The sequence below is a fragment of the Serinus canaria genome, chromosome 10 (assembly GCF_022539315.1).
Source record: "Serinus canaria isolate serCan28SL12 chromosome 10, serCan2020, whole genome shotgun sequence".
NCBI lineage: Eukaryota > Metazoa > Chordata > Aves > Passeriformes > Fringillidae > Serinus > Serinus canaria.
In genome coordinates, this window is record NC_066324.1 from 16,911,691 (window position 1) to 16,932,127 (window position 20,437).

The 20,437-nt window shown below is 51.3% G+C and overlaps 1 protein-coding gene across 1 annotated transcript in view; it reads right to left on the reverse strand.

Moving 5' to 3' along the window:
- Positions 1 to 39: 39 nt before the first annotated feature.
- ALPK3 (alpha kinase 3) overlaps positions 40 to 20,437 on the reverse strand; it is a 32,749-nt gene continuing 12,351 nt past the window's right edge. The window contains exons 2-13 of the mRNA XM_030228526.2: positions 19,725 to 19,846; positions 13,151 to 13,268; positions 11,121 to 12,120; positions 5,835 to 7,677; positions 4,815 to 4,962; positions 3,621 to 3,748; positions 3,326 to 3,361; positions 2,934 to 3,208; positions 2,532 to 2,620; positions 2,083 to 2,300; positions 1,840 to 1,888; positions 40 to 1,671 (exon numbers count right to left, since the gene is read on the reverse strand). Of these exons, the coding sequence (XP_030084386.2) occupies positions 1,350 to 1,671; positions 1,840 to 1,888; positions 2,083 to 2,300; positions 2,532 to 2,620; positions 2,934 to 3,208; positions 3,326 to 3,361; positions 3,621 to 3,748; positions 4,815 to 4,962; positions 5,835 to 7,677; positions 11,121 to 12,120; positions 13,151 to 13,268; positions 19,725 to 19,846 (4,348 nt within the window). The 3' untranslated portion in view covers positions 40 to 1,349. The remainder of the gene's footprint in view (positions 1,672 to 1,839; positions 1,889 to 2,082; positions 2,301 to 2,531; positions 2,621 to 2,933; positions 3,209 to 3,325; positions 3,362 to 3,620; positions 3,749 to 4,814; positions 4,963 to 5,834; positions 7,678 to 11,120; positions 12,121 to 13,150; positions 13,269 to 19,724; positions 19,847 to 20,437) is intronic.

Here is a 20,437-nt window from a genome sequence, read left to right on the forward strand (position 1 = left end):
CTTTTCCCCAAACAAAAAGCCAGCACATTCCACAGTACCTGGGTGCAGCTCTCCCAGAGGGACCACAGTGCCAGGGAACAGGCCAGTCCTTCTCTCTTTATTGCACTCGAGAGCACCCAGTCCCAACGCAGCCGCGTTACGTACATCGGTATTTTACAATCACCCAAGGACAAAGAACCTGGAGCCCAGAGCATGCCAAGCTCCCAGCCCAGCCCCTTCCCTCCACCAGGCACTGAGCCACTGCTTGGGACCCCATCCTGCAGGGTGCTGGCACCCAGCACCCTCCTGCAACGCCCTGAGGAAGGAGATGGAGGGTGGATGGAGCAGACAGCTCCTGTGCCTGTCCATCACTGCCTCGAGCCAGGGGTAGCAGGGTTTGGAGTGGGTACTGCCAGCTGCTGCTGGAGTCCAGCATGTGCCAAGCAGGGGTGATGCTGAGCACCAGATTGTGCTGTGGGGCTAGGGCATACAGGGTCTATGTATGGCAGGGGGGAAGGAGGAGCAATTCCTGTGGGCTAGACACCCCCACTTACCAAGGCAGAGCCTGGTATGGAGGGGAAGTCGCCCCTTTGCCCTGCTCCCTGGAATCCCATGTGAGGTAGAGCATCCTTACCGTAGCACCAGCCACTATCCAGCATGGGGTGGGCTTGGCCCCCTTCAGCAGCCACCCAGCAACGGGGTGGGAGACTTCCCCGGGAAGCAGAGGAAGGCAGGGGTGCAAAATCCCATCTCAATGCAGCTGCTGGTACCAGTGGCAAACACCCTGCCTTGGAACCAGCCAACACCCCAGAGCCCCACACCATAGCAGAGGAGCCCTGCAGCAACTGCTGGAACCCTCTGCAGGAAAAAGGGTGTGCCAGGGCACTGGGGACTGCCTGGGCACTGGTGGGGGTCTCATCATTGACAGCGCTGGCAAGGCTTGGCCTGGTCACTTTATGGGGACACAGAGAGGGACATGAGGTGCTGGGAACCACGAGGGTGTCCAGGACTCCCAGTTTTCTGGGGAGCCAGGCAAGGACACTCTCCCTCGAGCCTACAAAGTTCAAGGGAGAAGCTCTGTCCCTGCCTTAAGGAAGGCCTACGGAAAGTTGAGAGAGGAAAGCGAGTCCGAGCATGGACAGGCACACGGCCCCACAGGCTCCAGCAGCAGCTCCTGTAGAGAGGTACTGGGGAGGTGGCCTGTGGCTCACAGCCACTCACAATTAGCACACACCACACAATGCAAGCGCTGCGGGCCGGGCAGGAGCCCCACGGAGAAGGCCACTGCCAGGGTCTCCCCTTCCCACACTGGTCATGTGCTGGGCCCAGGCTGGGGGCCAGAGCAGGAATCTCAGCTGCAGCAGCTCTGACTACTGCCGGCAGCCAGCTCTGTTGCTCTCTCCTGACCTGGGTTTGCAGGCTGTTGAGGCCTCCCCTGTTTCTGCAGCTCTCCGGGAGCTCTTGGGGCTCACAGAAGCCTTGCGGGTGCTCTGAGGACTTGTCAGCACCTTCTTCTGGAGCTGGGGGCTGGACTGGGCAGACTTCCTGCCCAGGCAAGGACTCTTGGAGCCCTTGGGCTTGGCTGGCTCCAGCATCTTCAGGCCCAGGATGCTGCAGTAGTGATTGCACCTGTGAGCGGCCGGGAACTGCTCCAGCAGGGAGGGAAAGCAGCTCTCCTTCAGCCCCTGGTACCTGCCAACACAGCTATCCTCAGCTCCTGCTTTGCAACAGGAGATGTCCCACCAGAGCAGGGAGGTGAGGATGGAGCCTGACCACGGTTACCACCATGGCCCTTGCCAGGTAAGGGGCAGAGCTGGGGACAGCCAGGGCCACCCTGCTCCAGAGCTGGAAGTCACTCACCCTTTCAGGTTGGTAGCGATCCGCACGTTGGTCAACTTCCAGCCCACTCCTGTAATGTAAGAGGACAACCAGTCTCTGTCCAGAGAAGGACAGCCACCAGTACCAAGGGCAGGTCATTGCCCTGGGTAGAGGGTTCCATGGCCTGGGGTGGGAGAGGCAGGAGGGCAAGCCTGGGTTTTTTCTTTCTTTCCCAGGCTGAAGGGTGGTGATGGGCCATGGACACCACACAGGAGATCCCCTTACCTTCCATGTCAGTCACGAGGATGTTTCCATTTGTCCACTGGTAAACCCAATGCTGGAAGGTGCAGCATTTGAGCACAATCTCCGAGGTGCCTCGTGCCACCAAGCTGCCATCTCTCTCAGTGACACAGTACTGCTCACAGGGCCCGCCAAGGTCCTCCTCCATTGTGGCATAAGGGATGTTGTTGGCCGGACGATAAATCAGGTACAGAGGAATTATCCTGTGTGGGAGTTCACAATGTCAGCATGGTGAGCTCTCCCTCCCCTGCAAGTGGAGATTCACACCACTGCCTGCAACCCTGGTTTTTGCCTTCCTCCCAGTATCCCTTCCATTTGTGGGAGTAGAGTGCACTGCCTTTGGGATGCCCCAACACCCACAGGGAAGCTTCCCACCATCCCCTGCAATGCTCTGCCAGGGCACTAAGCCAGTAGAGCTGTAGCACATCACTTACTCAGGCACCGCTCCAAAATCAGGGACTGCTCGTGCCTCAGCAGCAAAGATCTTGCAGTACTCACGACTGGAGTTTTGGACTTTACATTCCTGGAAGTGCAAACAGAAGAGTCAAGAACCTGTTCCATCATGCACCACTGCCTCCCTGGGATCACTGCCAATTGCTTCCTTGTCCTGCTGGTCAAAGTGTGATGGGGAAGTTTGGAGCAGCTCCACATTGCTTAGATGGAAGAGCGGAACTAAGAAGGGCAAGGACATGTCCAGCCCCCTGGCTAGAGCACCCCAGAACATTTCAAAAGTGGAAGGAAATAGCAAAGATGGGCACAGAGCTGGGGACCAACTCACACACAGGTGGGGAGGGTGGGAGGGAGAAAGGTTGATGGTGGCCCAGAAGGATACCCACCTGGATGGTGATATCATAGTTCTTCTCGATGAGGCTGTTCTCATTCTTGGTCCCAAAGACGATGAAGTTGTGCACTTTGATGACGCAGGTGTGGCCGGACTCGAAGACAGGCTCCAGGCCATAAATGGCCCTGGCACGGCAGGCCTTGCGCAGGAAACCAGCGCCCACCTCCACGTCCTCGCTCACCACGCGCCCGAAGAGCTTATCCCCCCAATAGCCTGCATCAGCCAAACCCTTGGCAAACACCATGGGTGTCATCTCGATCTCCTCTCCAACTGGTGGGAGGAAGAGCTGGTGAGGGTGGGACAACATGGGCACATCCTGCTTCTGCCCCAGAGCTGCCTGCCCCACTCAGCAAGGGGCAGAGTCACAGCTCATCACGTGGCCCTTACCTTCAATCTCTTCCCGCAGGATAAATCCTGACAACACTAGAGGAGACAGAAAGCAAAGAGGTGTCAAGGTCCTGACAGGATCCCACCTTGCTCCATGCACTTGGACAACTAGAGATGGCAGGTAGGATGGTAGGAATGAGTTGGCACACAGAGGCAGAAGCACCTCACAGAGGTGGTGTTACAGAATGTACCAAGGCTCCCCCACTGCAGCCTGGCACCAAGCCTTCTCTGCAGTTGGCCACACTGCCCCATGGCACACCCAGGAAGCTGTGAGAGGCTGCTGAGGGCTCCTCACCTTCTGGGCTGAGCAGGAAATCTGTGGAGTCAGTGCCGTACTCGTTGCTGATCACACACCGATAGACTCCACAATCCTTCTGGGATGCCTGCACAACAGCCAAAGCTGCCTGGCCCTCGTCACCAGAACTGGAAAAGAAATGGAGCATGGCCACATCCCCGTGTGGTGGTGGGGCCACATGGGAGCCCTGTGACAGGCACTGTGGGTGGGCAACATACTGCCCTTGGGGGGATGGAAGAAGGCTACAAACAAATCCATCCCAAGGGCAGCCCAGCTGCTCCCCCAGCATGTCACAGCACCAGGAGTCCTGCCCGGTGGTTTGTACTAACAGAGATGCTTATCCTCCAGACAAGCCCTGCCAAATGTGGCTGAGATTGGGCTACAGACTGATAAAGGTACTTGTCCCTGAGTGAGGCTGGGTCAGGGCTTCACAGAGAGAAGAGGTGGGAACTTCATCCTCAGACCCACTGGCTGAGAATGCTCTGCTCTGGTTTGTTGGAAGGCAATGGCCACCCCTACCCATCTCCCCCAGGTCAAATACCTACCCCAGGAGAAAATTTCTCCCCCAGAATCACCTAACTTACTGTCTACTTATTATAAAGGAAGCTCAGGGGACAACAATGACATTAGGCAAATCCTAACGGATGTGGATGATGTTCCTACACAAATTCTCTGGGCTTGAGAACAAGCTGCTCTTCATAGTAGACCCAAAGGATACAATAACCAGCCACCCAGCTGTCTGAATATGCACTATCAATGTATGAACTATCCCTGTGCAAGGGCAGTGCCAAGGGATAGAGAGGGCACACCCAGAGCTGCTTTTTCCCAGTGGTGGTTGCATGGAAGACCCTCCCGGCTCTGCTGGGAGACTGCCACCCTCATGTGGATTCTTTGGGATCCCAGTTTTGCAGTCCACATCCAGCTCTTGATATCTGTGATGGGCATAACACCTTTTCTGCCATCCCCAAGGTTTGGGTACCCAAAGCAGACACTCCACATGAGAGCATTGATAAATTTGTCAGCAACTCCCCATCTGGGCAATCCTTCTCTCTGTGAGCACTGATAAGATGAAGTGGACAATGTACTGTGCCATGCACTGAGCTTCCCATGCTGCCTTAGCAAGAGGGGCACCTTCACCCCAGGCAAGGAAAGGAGCAGGATGTGACAGGTCACAGTGTGGAACTGACAGGTTACCTCCTTTGGGCTTCAGCTACAGGGATCTCGTCCTTGTACCACGTCAGCTTGGAATCACTCAATATATTGAAGAACTGGCACCAAAGTTTCAGGTTTCCTGATGCATCAGAAAATTGTTCTGCCCTGATCTTACGGACCACCTGTGGAGCTAAAGGTGCAAAAAGATGGGTGGTGAGACACAGAGTGCTGGCTGCAGCTCTGGGGACAGCCAGCCTACACCCACACTGCTGCTCAGGGCTTTGGGCACCAGGTGTATGTCAGCACGGTAACACTGCCTTCCCAGGGAAGGTCTCAGAGCTCCATTGGGATAAAGAGATGGGATACAAGTGGTACAAATTTGCTCAACAGTGCAGCACTGCAATACCCAGTGAGGGAAGAGGGAAGGCAGAAAACCACTATGGAATATTGGAGGAAATATTCATCTACTGATGTAGGGATTTATCGTGGTTACCCTTACTTTGCAAGAGTGCTGATTCCTGTGAGAGTATCACCTGGTTCCTTCAACCCCAGGATTATGCCTTCTTTAATTCAATGCCACAAGGAATCAAATTAGCATTGACCACAAATGTGGAAGAGGAGTGTGTGCCCTGTGATGCCCACTGTATCATGGAATCAGACTTTGGTTTTGAAGGGACTTTAAAGACCACCTCATTCCAACCCTCTTGCCATGAGGAGGGACACTTTTCACTGAACCAGGTAGCTCAGGATCCCCAACCAGCATCAGGCTTGATGAGGCCCAGAACACAGAGACCAAAACCAAGAGGATTCTATGATCCCTGGGGCTGGGGAAGCCCGGGCTGTAAGAGACAACCAGTGTCAGAACTGCTGCCTTTTGCATTCCTTATCCCTCCCTGCACTAGGATAGAAGTCTTGGGAGAGACTTTTGGCTTTCACACAGCCAAAGGCTGATGCTGAAAACCCTACAAATGTACAAAACTCATGTGGCCCCAGCTGACTATTACTGGCTCCCTGTGTAGGCAACAAGGGAATGAGCTTCATGGGGATCCTCTCTTCCCTCACCTTTAAATGGGTTATTAGTACTCTGTGACTCTGCTGGCTGTGCTTCTGGCTTAGCATCTCCAGGGACCTCTTCGTCACCACCAGTGTCACCTGCAGGCTCCTCGTACAGCTTAGGAACCTCCAACGTGGCCATCTTCCTTGTGAGGGTTGGAGAGCACTGCTCTGAGGGAGAGGATGGAGCTGGAGCAGGAGAATGCAACAGGGATGCATTCCTCCTGGACTGCCGTGGTGAAACAGTCAGACCTCTTGTGTGGCCCAGGCTCTCTGGGGGCGCCTCCTCTTCCACCCCCACCTGTTTGGGTTTTGGCAGGTATATTTTGCGCCGGGCCCCCAAAGCAAGTTCTTCTGGTGTGGCACAAGGTAGCACTGCCAGAGGGTCAGCAGGGCTCTCTTCAGAGCTCCCTGGAGGCAAATCAGAAAGATGAGGAGCCGCTCCAGCTGTGGGCATGCTGCCCACCACAATGGAGGGGACTGAGAGTGGGGGCGGCCCCTCGGCCTCAGGAGCCGCCCAGGTGCGTCTCTTTGGTGGCACAGGCCTGCAAGCCAGCATCTCCTGGCTGGTAAGAAATTCCTCGTTAATCATTCCTGTGATCCGTCTGGATGTCCTGGGGGTCAGAGGCAAGTTCTCTGCTGTCTGGAAGAGCTGGTTGTTTTGTACTTTTTCCAAAACTTTCCTTGAGGTGCGAGGGCTAAGGCCAGCAATGCCTATCTCTGGGATCATGCCTTCCCCTGCATTCGGCTGCTCCTTGTCCCCAGAGTCAGTGTCCCCTTTTGTGGCATCCTTACTGCTATCTGACATTTTTAGAAGTAGCAGCAGGTAGTTCTTTAAGGAGGAAACCAGGTTTTTGTGCTGCATTTTCTCCTCCACAGACATCTCCTGAGATCTCTCAGAGCCGGGCAGAACCAGTGGTACCTGTGGCTGAACCTCAGAGACTCCTTCCCAAGTCCCTGAAGATGCTGCTGGTTCCTGGTACAGAGCTGTGGCTCTCAGGAGTCCTCCCTCCTTCCCTTGAGGTCCCATGGGCACTGGCTTGGCATTCTCCTCCTCTGAAGTGATGGCTGAAAACACCTCTCGTGGGACAGATCCATCTGTCATTGTGATTTCCGTTTCTCCTCTCGCAGGAGGCAGCAGCTGGGCTCCAGACAGGGCCTCTCCTGCAGTGGCCTCCATCCCTGGGCTTCTGTTAGATGCCAGCATTGCCTCCTGAGCCCCTGATGGCCTCACTGCAGGAGCAGGAAGTGGCTTTTCCTTGGCAAGAGGAACTGAAGCAGGAGCTGCTGTTTCATTTTGGGTGTTCTGACGGCCCAAAGGTGTCCCTCCTGCCTCCCTGTGCACAGCCCCAAGACATGGCTCTGCTGCATCACTCTCTCCTGTCCTCACACCAGGATGGCTCCCAGACAGCTCTGCTCCTTCCTCTTTGCTCTTCCCATCCTTGACTGTCTGACATGGGATTTGTTCAAGAGGAGTGTTTTCTCCACGTTCTGGAGGAGTCAAATTCTTTAGCAATGACTCTTCCCCACCTTGGCTTTTGTTCTCTTGATTTAACAGTCCTTGCTGAGTCTCTCTGTCCTCAAGAGCACGGGAATGTCTTTCTGCCTGTTTCCTGGGGGCTGAGTGCTCCTTGCCAGACTGTACATGGTCTGAAGAACGTGCTGGTGGCTTTGGTGGCTCCTGAGGCCTAAACCGAGGATTTGTCCTTTTCACAGCTCCCCTGGTTTCCTGGCAAACAGGTACCTCTTTCCTGACCTCCTCTAGCTTACTGGCTTGCTGACTGGCCTCTTTGGTTGGACTGGACACTGGATGCTTTAGGTCACCAGGAGACTGTCCAACTCTTGCTGCAACCTAGTTAAAAAAAAAAACAAAAAGGAAATTAGCATCATGTTACTGCCTGGGTCTGTGCAGTCGTACTTGTGGGCCACCTGTACCAGACGGCACTGCCCAACTTCTTGAATCATGGGAATTACCCTGATACCAGTGTTACTCTGTCATCCAGGGTCTTCTGGTTTCACCACCATCCCACAGGAGTGAGTCCCACCTGTCAGGCTGTACAAAATGTTGCTTCTTTTAATCAGCTCCAGGCCTTCCGCCTTTCAACACCCTTGCTGTGCACAGAGGCAAGAGATCTGCCTTTTAAATCATTCAGTGGTTTTTAATCCAATCTCCTCTGACTCCCAGCTTTCCCAAAGAGCGAAACTTTCCCATTTTTACCAGCCCCTGCTGACACCTTGCATAATTCCCTCGATGTTTCTAAAGACTGAGTGCTCCCTTATGTGCACTGTGAGATGGGGCAGTTGGCATGTCACACTCCATCAGGATGAGGCTGCCCAGATGATTTATAGGGAAACCGTACACCCTGACGTTATCAGCACTATTCAACCATTCTGTTTCTCTGACGTTTGGGAAGCTCAAATGTTTCCGACCGCAGCTGCACCCAGCAGACGTGTCAGCGAGCTGCCTGCTGTGATGGCCAAGCTTTATCCTGAGGAGAACTGCCCAAATCCTCCAGCCAAGGAGCACAGTCTATTTTTGTAGGGGAGGCAGTGATACCGTGGTGCACCCTCTGCGAGCATCACCAGGACAATGGCACAGGGACAGGGCATGCAAATAATGGGACCCTGTCACCATCAGATTTTCTGAAAAATCCTCTTTGCCCAGGATTCTCTCCTGGGAAGCTGAGAAGCCTCAGGGAAAAGGAAAACAATATTATTTCATTTGCTTCTCCTGTAGTTTGCTGCTTTGCAATTGGCTGGAGATTGTTTATCTGACATGGGAATTGTCTTAACTTAATGACCAATCGTGGTCCAGCTGTGTTGAGGCTCTAGAGAGAGTCAAGAGTTTTTCTTTATTATCTTTTAGCCTTCTGTCTGCTTCCTTTCTCTTAGTATAGTTTAGTATAGCATTCTATAATATATCACATCATATCAGCCTTCTAAGAACATGGAGTCAGATTCATCATTTCCTTCCCTCATTGGGGACCCCAAAAATACCACAGGACCCCCTTCCACCCTGGAGGATCTGCTGCTAAGGATTTTCTTCTGAGGTTCCTGACTTGAGTGTTAAGCCCCACAAAATGAATGCTGTGGGAAAGGAGGGCTCTGGCACTAAGACCTCTATTTTGTGCTGCTTTTGCTTCATTGGGTAGCTTGGGAAAAAGAGGAAAGGTAGCACCATTCCCTAAGTAAGCCCTTTCCCAAGCAAATAAATAGAATGGTTTGTGCTGGATGGGACCTTAGAGCCCATCTCATTCCACTCCCTGTTATTGACAGGGACAACTTCCACTATCCCAGGTTGCTCCAAGACCAATCCAACCTGGCCTAGAACACTTCCAGGGATGGAGCAGCCACAGCTGCTCTGAGCAATTGGTGCCAGGGCCTCACAACCCTCTCAGCCAAGAATTTCTTTTCCATATCCCATCTGACCTTGCCCTCTGACAGTAGAAAGCCATTCCTCCTCGTCTTGTTACTCCATGCCCTTTATCAAAGTCCTTTTCTAATTGTTAGGACAACATGAGTATTGAAGGGTGGGGGAAGCACCCTTCAATAGATGCCATTCCTACCCTTAAAATTCAAGAAATATAATCAAATGATGAGTTTAAAATTTAGGCAAGAGTGATTACCATGTAAAACTAGTTTCTTCTCTGCTCTTGTAGAGGATGATGTTCGGAGCCTGGGTACAGTCTGGCATTTTGCTACAGATAAATTCAGCTCAGAAGTCCTGAGCATAAGGCCCAGCTATGTCCCAAGGCGAGGAAAACCCTCACCTATGACCTTTCTTTTTTAAGAGAAAAAATAAAAAAGAAATAGACAAGTAATCCCTGTCCTGAGGGGTGAAAATATCCTGAAACATGCCTGGAATCCGCCTTAAAGGCTTTAAATCAGCTTATTTGCTCTCACAAAAGCTTGAGGACTTTCCTCAGCAGCACCAACAAGCTGAAGCATTCAAATTCAAATCAGAAGCATTCCCTTTTGTCTCCTCAAAGGCAAACCAGCTGACAAGTCACAGTTTTCCCTCTGTGAGTGGGGCTTTTAAAGAGAAAAAAAATCTTGATGCATGTCAAAGGCTCAGGGATGACAGTCCAAGCCTGCTGCATACCAGCATTTTTCCATCTTTTTTGAGAGGCAGAGCTGTTAAAATGAGCACAGAGGGGAGAAACAAATGGCTTTGCCATGGGCTGGCTTGAACAGCAATAATTTCTGCAGCAGTATGTGATACTGGTGGGTCAGGCTGAAGATGAGTTCACAGCTCTGTGCAGCAGCAAGGCCAGAAACCAGGTGTGCACTGCATAACACAGCAAGTTCTTACCAGAAAAGCTGCACCCACCAATGGCTAACGAAATTTAAGAGAGAAAGAAGGGATTTTTTTTTCCCACTGGAGCACCCAGCTCAGTGGGAAGCATCAGTCCCTTATGCATTGTGGATTTTTCCACATTGTGAAATATATGCATTACCTACCAAGTGAGACGTGCTGCACCCAGAGCCTTGTCTTTGCTGAAAGTGTGCACCTACCACAGACTCAGATCCTGACAGCACCTGCAAACTGGACTCAGAGAAATCCTTTATGACAGAAGGGATCATTAAAGAAAAATGGGAAAATAGTCCGGTAGCTTCCAGTCTAATACTTTCATGGCAAATACTTCAGGTTAAGTGACAAAAATAGCAGCTGACTAAGAGATGCTCTGAGGGTCAGAAGCAGGTGCTGTGCCCTAGCACTTCATCACCACCACAACGAGTCTCCCAACAGAGTTTTCCCAACAGGGATGGGTGAAAAAAATAGTCCAGACCTACTGTATACACGTTGCACTGTAAACAAAACTCGAGGCCCTGAGGGTGCAGCTCACAATATACCTCATCTGCATGGGGGGCTCCTTAACTAAAGCTCCCTTGTTAAACTGAACAGATGCCATCACAAGGCACCCATTGCCAGCTATAAATACCCATTCAGTGCTCCCTGCCGACCTGATCTGAAAACATTCCGCATGAGGTCAGCCTGCTGATTAAACCTGAGAGCCCCAGGCCACCGGGACCAGCTGCTCGAATGGCCCCGACTTACATCTCTCACCACCTCAGCTGACATTTGCTTGGAGATGGGGTGGAAGCTCTGCTGTCTGGGCTCACAAAATCCAAAAAGCCCTTCTGGGTGCTTTCACCAGTGGAGACCTGCGGAGCCTCGGCAGCAGATCCCGTGGTGTACACGCAGCCTCCCAGGCCCAGGGCCACAACACAAATGCACAGCACAGGTATTTTCTTGTTGCCACCCCTGCGTTGGCTGCTGTCTCTCCTAGTTACCTCTTTGTTTCCCTCCAACTTCTGTTCTTGCTGCTGGCCTCTCTGGCCCTCCAACCTCTCAGAGGCCAGGGGAGCATCCTCTGTCTGTTTGCTGGCTGCCACAGGCTGCAGGGGAGCCTGACTCCCGGCCTCGTCCTTGGCTCCCACCTCCTCCTTCCCTGCCACTGGCTTCACCTGCTTATCAAAATACATGTCCTTTAAAGAGAAGTACATGTCATCATTAGATTTAATGTCCTGTTTCACAGCTTTCCCAGGCTCTTTGAGTTTTGGACTGGTTTCCACTTCTTGATCACTTGCTGCTCGCAAACGTGCATTCCTGCGTAAGGGGACAGGAGGAGCAAACCTGGGATTTGAAGACTGATTGGCCCTGTCTCTCCCACTTTCTTCTCGCTTAGAAACCTCCTGTTTTGGTGCTGAAGGAGCCTCCACCTTCTTTTTCTTTTTAGCTGCAGAGTCTTTTGCCCCTGGCTTGGTCGCCAAGTCCTCCACTGTCTCATAGATGTACGTGAGAAAGCTGTTCCCGTTCTCCTCCCCACTTTCCAAAGTGGCATCTCCATTGGTGGTCACCTCTGCTTTCAGAGGTGCCACCAGTTTGTTTGGGAAGCCTGGCACTGCACTGACTGGCTGCTCCTTTGTCTCAGCAATATCCTTGTGTAACCTGGACTTTGAATCTGCCACGTGCACTTTTGCTGTGTCTTCCTTCTCCCATGAAGAGTCTCCTGACCGGAGAGTCTGATCTCTAGCCAGCCTCCGCTTCCTCTGGAGCCGCTCAGGGCTCATTCCTTGCAACTTCTCCACTTCCACGTTTTCTTTTCCTCGTTTCTTGCCTTGTTCTATTTCTTGCATCTTTTCTTCAGCCTTTCTCTTGATTTTGTCAAACCACCTCTGATGGATTTTGAACTCCGTCATGGTTCCCACTTCCAGCACACCGGAGCAGGACACGATGCCTTTGTTATTTCTAGCTGAGGCCTGGTAAATGCCTGCATCCTCTTCTCGGCACCTGGAAATCAAAAGCTGTGTGTGAGACCTACCCATCCTCCTCAGGATGCCCACTGGAGGCACAGGCATGCATGTTCTCCATCTCCAGAAGATGTGGCCCACGAGGTGCTCACAGGACATCTGGAGGCCTTGGGCTGGCATCCCACCCTGGCTCTGCCTGCTCTCCACACTAACAAGCAAGCAAGTTTTATGATAAATTTGTTCAAGCTCCACTCTGGGCTGTAACTCTGGTATGAGGGCTGTGATGGAGGAGGAACAGACAGCATTATGCTTCCCAACTGTTCTTGGTCAGAGTCCTCTGCAGGATCTTTTCCTCTCAGCTCTACACAGCCCACAAGACATTCCTATTTTTCCTCCACCCTACCATATTACCAAAGTCTTCCCACCCCATGTCACAGGCACCAGCACAAGCACCTGCCTGCATCCCTATTGTCACCCCTTGAGGACACCTGACCCACAGAGATCCCTGCTCCTGGAAGAGGTGAGCCAGCCTCTGATGGACACCTGGAGCACAGCTGGGAGAGCACAAAAGCTCAGGCCAGAAGCACAAGGATGGCAGGACTATCAGCAACAGTGATATTCTGCATTTTCAGTCAGTGCCACATCTGTCTGACATCCCAAGTCCAGGACTCAAGATGTGACAGGTCTGTGCCTGCTGGGGACAAGGTGCGCCTGGCTCTCCAGAAACTTGATTCCCTGGACCATTATCTTGGAGGATGATAGTGCTTTCCCCTTGCTCACCTTTGTCATCCCTAATGCTCAGTGCTGGAAGGCTTCAGAGAGAGGGACTTATTCCCTTCCTCTTGCTTCCAGCATGGCAGCTATCCCTGGATGCAGTAATGGATCTCATACTGGTGTGACTGGGGAGCCACAACTGGAGGGGAAGGGCCAGCTGTGAACTCACAGTGGGGAGCAGAAGGGGCCAGCCAAGTGCTGGGGGAGCTATCACTGTTGACAGCTTATCCAGCCGCTGAGTACACACTCAGAGCTCCCATCAGCAAAGCCAGGCACTCTCCAGCTCCTTTACTCACTTGTAGAGCTGCAGGGTGTGGCGGTTTCCATGACGGAATATCTCATACTTGGGTAAGCCACAGTAGCGATCCATCTCCTCATCATCCTTGTACCACGTCACCTCGGGCTGTGGGTACCCTGGGAAGGACGTGGAAGCAACATCAGAGAGTGAAACATTCCACACAGAAGCACAGACAGCATGGTATCAGCAGCAGCACACCAGGACAGATGCTATTCTGGGCTCACCACATTCCTAAATGGCACAACAGAAACAGTGGAAACTTAATGGGCTTATCTCAGACTTTTATCACTCCTAGGAATAGGGCTATTTTTGAGAAAAAAATCCCAGCACTTCATTCCTGAACAGAGGGAGTGGATCACACGCTCGTCTCCTGTAACACTGGCTGGGAGAGGTGAGCATGCCGTCACTTTTATGTGAACAGGGATGTTCTGATGAGGCCAAGGCTATGGCTGGAGAACAGGCCCCTCCATAGAGCTCGCAGCATTTTGCACAGTGTCACAGCCTGTAAGCTGATCTGAAACTTTCCACTGAACAGAAACAACCTTGATTGCATCACAGTCAGCTCAGTGTCCTACAAATGTCACTTGACAACAGATGTCACCTGCCTTTTCAGTAGAATGACATCATGATGTGTGTGACTGGCTGGCTGGCAGGCTGGCTGGGCACACAGCCACGTTCCCCACCACTTGCAGAGGTGTTGGATCAGCATGTGAGTCCCATATGGACCAGTGCTAGCCACAGCCTTCCCTGCTCACTGACAGCAGCTCTAGTACAGACTAAGTGCAGTTTTCATACAAAGACCGCTCAAGCCAGGAGCCAGCAGGGGTTCCTGCACTTCACTCAGGGCTCACCACCGAGCCAAGCTGACGTCCAGGGCATGGGATAAAAGTTTCAATCGTCACATCTGCCTCAGCTATAGACAATGGCTCAGGAGCTTATCTGCTGCAAATGTCCCTGCAGGCTTCATGTGAGGCCAAAGGAAGGAGTCCAGCACTCTCCTCAACTCCACCAGACCCCAAGGATCACCCACAGCACTGCAGAATGTGGCAAGGGTCAGTTCCCATGAACATCCCAGGCATGGGGCTGATGAGGACTTTCCAGGAATATCCAAAGGGTTCCAACCCAATGGCTCTGGAGTAATGAGAAAGCAGGGACAAGGTGCTCTCTGGATCCCAAGCCACAGGTTTCAAGGCCAACCAGGACCTCAACTGTCCTCCTTGCACCAGCCAAAGATGTTGTCAGCCCATAGCAATGCCTGAGCCCAGCTTACTCCTGCTCTCATGAAGGTCCTAGAGCAGGACTGAGAGTCCGGAAGCAGAGACTCACCAGCAGGAATTCACATAGGTTTTGGGCAATCCAATATGCCTTTGCCTAGAAAAGCAGCATATGCCAATTCTCCTCCTGTACTGCTTTGGCTCCCCTGTCCCCACCTCTTGTCTGTCATGGCTCCTCAGCGTCCATTGGCTCCTCGAAGGATTTAGTCCACTGGGCTGGGAAGATAACTCTCAGCAGCTTTTTTTTCCTGTTCTCCTCTATGAGAAGCATCAAGCCCCACAGCCCAGACACCTCACAGACTGGATTTTACCCTATTGTTCCTTCTTCTCTAAGGTCTCTTACTCTGCACTGCCCCAGCATCCCCCCTCTCCATCCTCACTGTCTGTACATCTCCCACATGCTTTGCTGCCTCAATCCCCTCCCACTGCTGCCATCAGCAGCTTTGGCTTTCTGTTGGGTAGTGCCTCATTTCTCCTCTTCTACAGGAAGCCAAGCCATGACTTTCTCCCAACACCCTTCCTGCAAGGCTCTCTGTCCTCCCCCTCTGCCCCACTCTTGTCACAGCCCATCATTCCTTGCTGCTGCCTTGACCCCCCAAACCAGTTTCTAGAGACATGCAAAGCCCTCAGGTACTTGTGGCTGAAGAAAATGAGACCTGAACTGGAAAATGGTGAAAGCTATGAGAGCATTTCCAGTGATGGGATCATCAGGGATTGCTGCTTATATTTTTCATAAAATAATAAATATTGGCAGCAGGAGCCTGGGCTGAATGAGCCTGTGGTGAATTCTTTCTGCTCCAGAAATGACCAAAACAATTTCCATACACAAGCTCATACTGTGCCCAGAGCAATCCAACCCTTCCCAAGGGCTGTTCTGCAAGCAAGATCTTCAGAAGGCCCCCACAGTCCCTCTTGCAGGGAACTGGCAGGTAGATGTTCCTGACACCCTAAGAAACAGCAATCCCAGCCCTTCATTCTGGGAAGTGACAGCAGATAGTTTCCAAGAAGCTCTGTGATGTCCCCCCCGCCGTGGCCTCCACAGATGATTTCCATTCCCAGCTGACATCTGCCGGAAAGAGCTGCCATTTCCATCGTTATGCCGCGGCTCGAGGAAAGGCTTTTCCTCCTGCTAAGCTTCAACTCCCTTTGACTCGTAGCACTTGTGTCCTTGAGGCTGCCTGCTCCCTCTGAGGAGCCATGGCCATTGAGAGTCCAGTGCCAGGAGCAGCTCACTCTGCACAGTGTCGCCTGCAGCCCAAGAGAGCTGCAGGCAAGCTCTGGCTGGAACTCCAGTGTGCAGGCAGGCGGATGCTGAAAGGCTTCCCACCTCCCACGCAGGTACAGTGACCTCAGCTGCCTGTCCAAATATCATCCATCCCTTCCCAGGGGCTGTAATCAGAGCCAAGATGGAAAGATGCCTGGGCAGGGATGAGTCTCCCTGGCACAGGGAGGGGAGCTGCTGCTGATGCTGCTGACATCCATCTTTGGGCTGCTGAGTGAATAAATTCCCCCGGTCCAGGGTGGGGGGAAGAGGAGTCAGGCATCATTCCCAGCATGGTGCATCCCCTGCAGGCAGAGCATCCACAGTTTGCCCAGTGGGATGAGGGTTCCATCCATGGGCATCAGATGCCCACCTTTAGCAGGAACACACCCTGACACACTCACAGATCCACACTCATCCTCCCCAGACCTGCCCTTGCTGCAGCCTCCCCGTGCAGAGCCCCACAGCTGCAGACAGAGCGGGGCCGGGCAGTCCTGGCAACAGCAGTCACCCACCCCACATCCTCAGCATGTGTGTGCGTCTGCCAGCAGCACTGCTCCAGCGTGATGGCCAGCCACCACAGCATCCTGGAGACTTTTCAGAGCAAGGATATTTTTTTCATGGAGATTGTCAGGTTTAGATCAAACATTCTTTTTCTGAAAACTGTCGAAATCTGAGAAGTCTTCAAAGCTTAGCGGCTGTAACCAAAACAGTTCTTAAAATATCTATCCAAACAGTTCTGAATATATCTATCTAAAATCACCCAGAGAAACTCTGTTTCACGTTGCTTGCTATTTTTTAATTTTTTTGGGAGGGGCAGGGAAGGGGGGGGGTTAGTTTTCTGAAACTTTGGAAGGTGCTAAGAGTTTAGAACCATCAAACAACATCCACAGTTTCTGCTTTACACAAGCTACATAGAGTAGGGGCTTCAACAGTCTTGGGAATACAATTCCTGGTAAGATGTTATCCTTCCTGGCTTCATGGATTTAAACCCCTCCAGCACACAAGGACAAGGAAGCTTCTAGCAATGCTGACAGGAGGGACAGATACTAAGAGTAGTATCTCCCCATGGCAGTGCTCATTCACCATCCTTCCCTTGTCCTTGGCCCCAAAGCCAAACCTCCTCATTTCCCAGCAGCCTACTCTCTGCTCTTGTAGTCACTATCCCATCCCCAAACCCCTCTCACAGCCCCTGCATGTCTCCAGACATTCTTCATCCAAGCACTTCAGTCTCACCCTTCAAACACTTCCCTCAGGGGGTCACCACAAATGCAGCAAGTGGAACTCCTTTAACCTGATTAAAAACTGCATCCATAAGCATGTGACTGTCTGCTCACCCTACCCAAACTCTCTTCCCCAAGCCACAGCAGAGCCCTCTCCCCTCTGTACTCTGCAATAAAACCATGGAGGCACTGATGGATCAAGCTCCTGAGACAATGACTTGTGAAGCCAGATCAGAGGGGCTGAACCTGGCTAAGGAGGGCTGAAATGGCACTGAAGAGGCAGCTGTACAACAGTGGGCTGATGCTGACACACAATGGTCTTGGCTAGATCCAGCCATCACCTGTACTGGCTGGACTCATTCCCTAACAAGCAGCCAGAAACCTAGGCCTCTTCATCCAACTTCCCCCATTTCATCAGCTGACATCTCTCCTTCCCAGGCAATGCTGCACAGAAGCAACTAAAACGCTGGAAAATCCTTGTGGCAGCACCTCCATGAAGGGCCACTCTGAAGAGAGAAGCCCAATATCCACCCGCTGCAAATGAGCTGTGATGACCTTTGAGACCCTGAAGTCCTGACAGACCCAGCAAGGAAAGCACCTGGTGCAGAGATGTGGGATGAAGCTGCACAGTAAATGGAAATGTTCTTGTTTCCTTTTTCACATCTCTTAGAGAACAAAGGATGAAACTAATTTTGTCTGAAAAAAACATCTCATAACTGATGCAGGATCTGACCCAAAAAATCAAATCAGACATAGCAGGGACACCAGTAGCAGGCTGAACTAGGCATCAGGAGGAAAGGAAAGTTTGTGCCTCCACACACAGGAATCTGCCTCTGCCTGACCTGCTTTTTTCCTGCCTGTACCACTCATCACATTCTGGAAATCGGTTCTTCAAACACTTGCATCCTTCTGTGTTCCTAGGACAGACCCAGGAAGTCCTAGTCCAAGTATTCCCAGATGTGGAACTAGCCTGTAACTCTCATTATTGATCAAGAAGCAGCTAAAAAAAAAAAAAAAAGTAAGATGCTATTGTAGGTCACACATCCATATTTGCGGCTTGACCGTCAAAACAGGAGCAGGTGACTGTCTGCCCTTTGCCTCCATCAGTGTCCCTGGACTCCAGCCACAGTGCTGGGACTGAACTGGTTCCACTCTGGTCACTGGCCAGGGATGTCACTGCCGTTTCCTTGCTCCCAGCAACGCCTCCCAGTTGAGCACAAACATCACGGCAGGGCAAGATACCTGAACTACCAAGCAGACTCTGCAGCCAGGGTGTGCTCTACACCTCCTGCCCCTCTCTCCCAAAGAGATCCTGAGCTCCTAAAGCACTCCACAGGACCACATACAGGAGATGCCCACCTGGCAAGGGTGGTCCAAGGATGATTTTAAAAACATTTCCATGAAAATTTCTAAGTGCATAGAGGCATCTCCCCAACCCAGTTTACCAAGCACAAAAATATTGTGACACATGATGAAAGAGACTGAAACAATTTCCTACACTTGAGCAGGAAATGAGGCCAGTACCAGGTCAGGTTTTCTGCATGGTGCAACACACCATGAAGAGATGGAATTTGTTAGAAGGAACCATCAACCCCAGAGGTGCAGCTGGTGGAGATTTAAGCCAGTGAGATAAGCCAGGACTTTTACTCTGGATTTCCCAACACAACTAAACATTTTCTCACCTCTAACACTTGCAGAATGGCATGTTCCATGGTACTGCACAATATGTCAAGCTTTTGCTTTCAGAAAACTGAAATTGGGAAGAGGCCTTCTAATGACTCCCCAAATAAAGTGATTTGGAGGCATCTTCTAGCACATCCCTTTGGCTCCAGAAGCACCAAGAAGGGGTCTGCTGAAGTTAAGCCTTCATAAAATCAATCCATTAGCTGTACCCCTGCAAGTTCAGAAGGTCAGCCTTCAGAACAAGGGAATCCATGAGAAAAAAGCCAAGAATTCATAGCTGGCAGTTCTCAGAGGGACTGAGACTGTGCTTCCTTATTTCCAGCCTGTTTCCAACAGCAAACCATATTTCCTTAGGAAAGCTTTGGTCTTTGTGCCTAAAAGGCTCACTGGACATACTCTCCTCCTTCCAGAACTTACCAACTTGTTTGTGTCTTTCACTGAGTAACCTCTTGGAGTAATTAATACTAATGAGGTCAGGAAGGATCATGGAGTTGTTAACAAGTACACTGAGAGAAGAGGTTTTAGATTCTCCATATTTAAAGAACAAAATCTCATCAGCATAGGAGCTACTTGCCTCTACACCAATGTGCTGCCATATGCCACAAGGCCTTAGCACCAGCCTTCTTTTTTGGCCTCTCCCTCCTCTTCTTGACTTAACCCCTTCCTGCCCAAGGGGAGATTTTAGCTCATTGGGCAGTGACCAGCTTTTATTCCAGATGTTGACAGACACAGAAGTTCATCACTGATACAAATGTAGCTGTGCTCTAAGCATCTACAGCCAGCAGTATTGGTTCCAGCAGTAGAGCCTTAGTCTTCAAAACTGTACATTCCTGAGTTATGGAGGCCAGGATTAGAGAAGCAGAGATTAGGACAATAAAATGTAGCTGGTCCAAGCAGTAACCAGCATATCCCGTTTTCTGGTCTTTCATTTGCCTTGTTTGAGATGTTAGCTTATGCCTTTGCCTCTTTACACACTCAGGTGTTTCCCACCTCCCTTAAATTGAAGCTAAAATCACCATGCAATTACTGAACCTCTGCTTGTGGTGGGCTTGTTATCCTTGCTGCAGAGTTTAACTGGCACAAGTCCAGCAGGTGAGGCAGGACCAGGTTATTCACTGAAGACACTGTTACCTGTCACTATGCACGTGAATTTAGCATCAGAGTCCTCGGACACAGCACGGGATTTGATAGTGGTTTCAAATAGTGGCTGTGTTTCCTCCGTCAGCTGAGAAATGATTGCGCAGAAGGTGCTCCTGGAAGATTCAAGAAGCATTTCTTAGAGATAAAAGCACCAGAAAAATCAAAGGGTCCACCTTGTGTCTCACCTCAGCAGCCTGTGTTCTCATTGTCCATGCCCTCTTCCCTCCCATCATCCCTACACTTGCTTACAAGTCCAGTCCAGTGTCAGGGCATTGGACTGATTTCTCCCTCCTAAGATGACTGACAATTTAAAGTGACATTTGGGAGCCATTCCCTTGTCTTAGGGCTATCAGGGCAATGGATGTTGACCCACTGGATGAATGAGGACCCATTTTAGCTCTTGATCATACCAAAACATCTCTTTGGCCAGCCAGCAAGCTTAGAGCTCCACCTAACAAAGTCAATTCCCAGTTCTGAACCATAAATGTTTCAAGAGTTGCTCTGTTCGCTGGGATTTTCTTTTATTTGTGAAGAATTTGTGTCATTTCAGGCCAAGTGTGAATTGCACATGTCTCCTGAACACAACAGCCCTCTTAGAATGAAGAAAAGCTGCCAGCTGTGGGACAGCTCACTGAGGAAGATCTCAGTCTGGCCAGTAGCTTCCTGAACCCAGGAATTAGCTGGGAAAGAACTCCCAGTTTAAC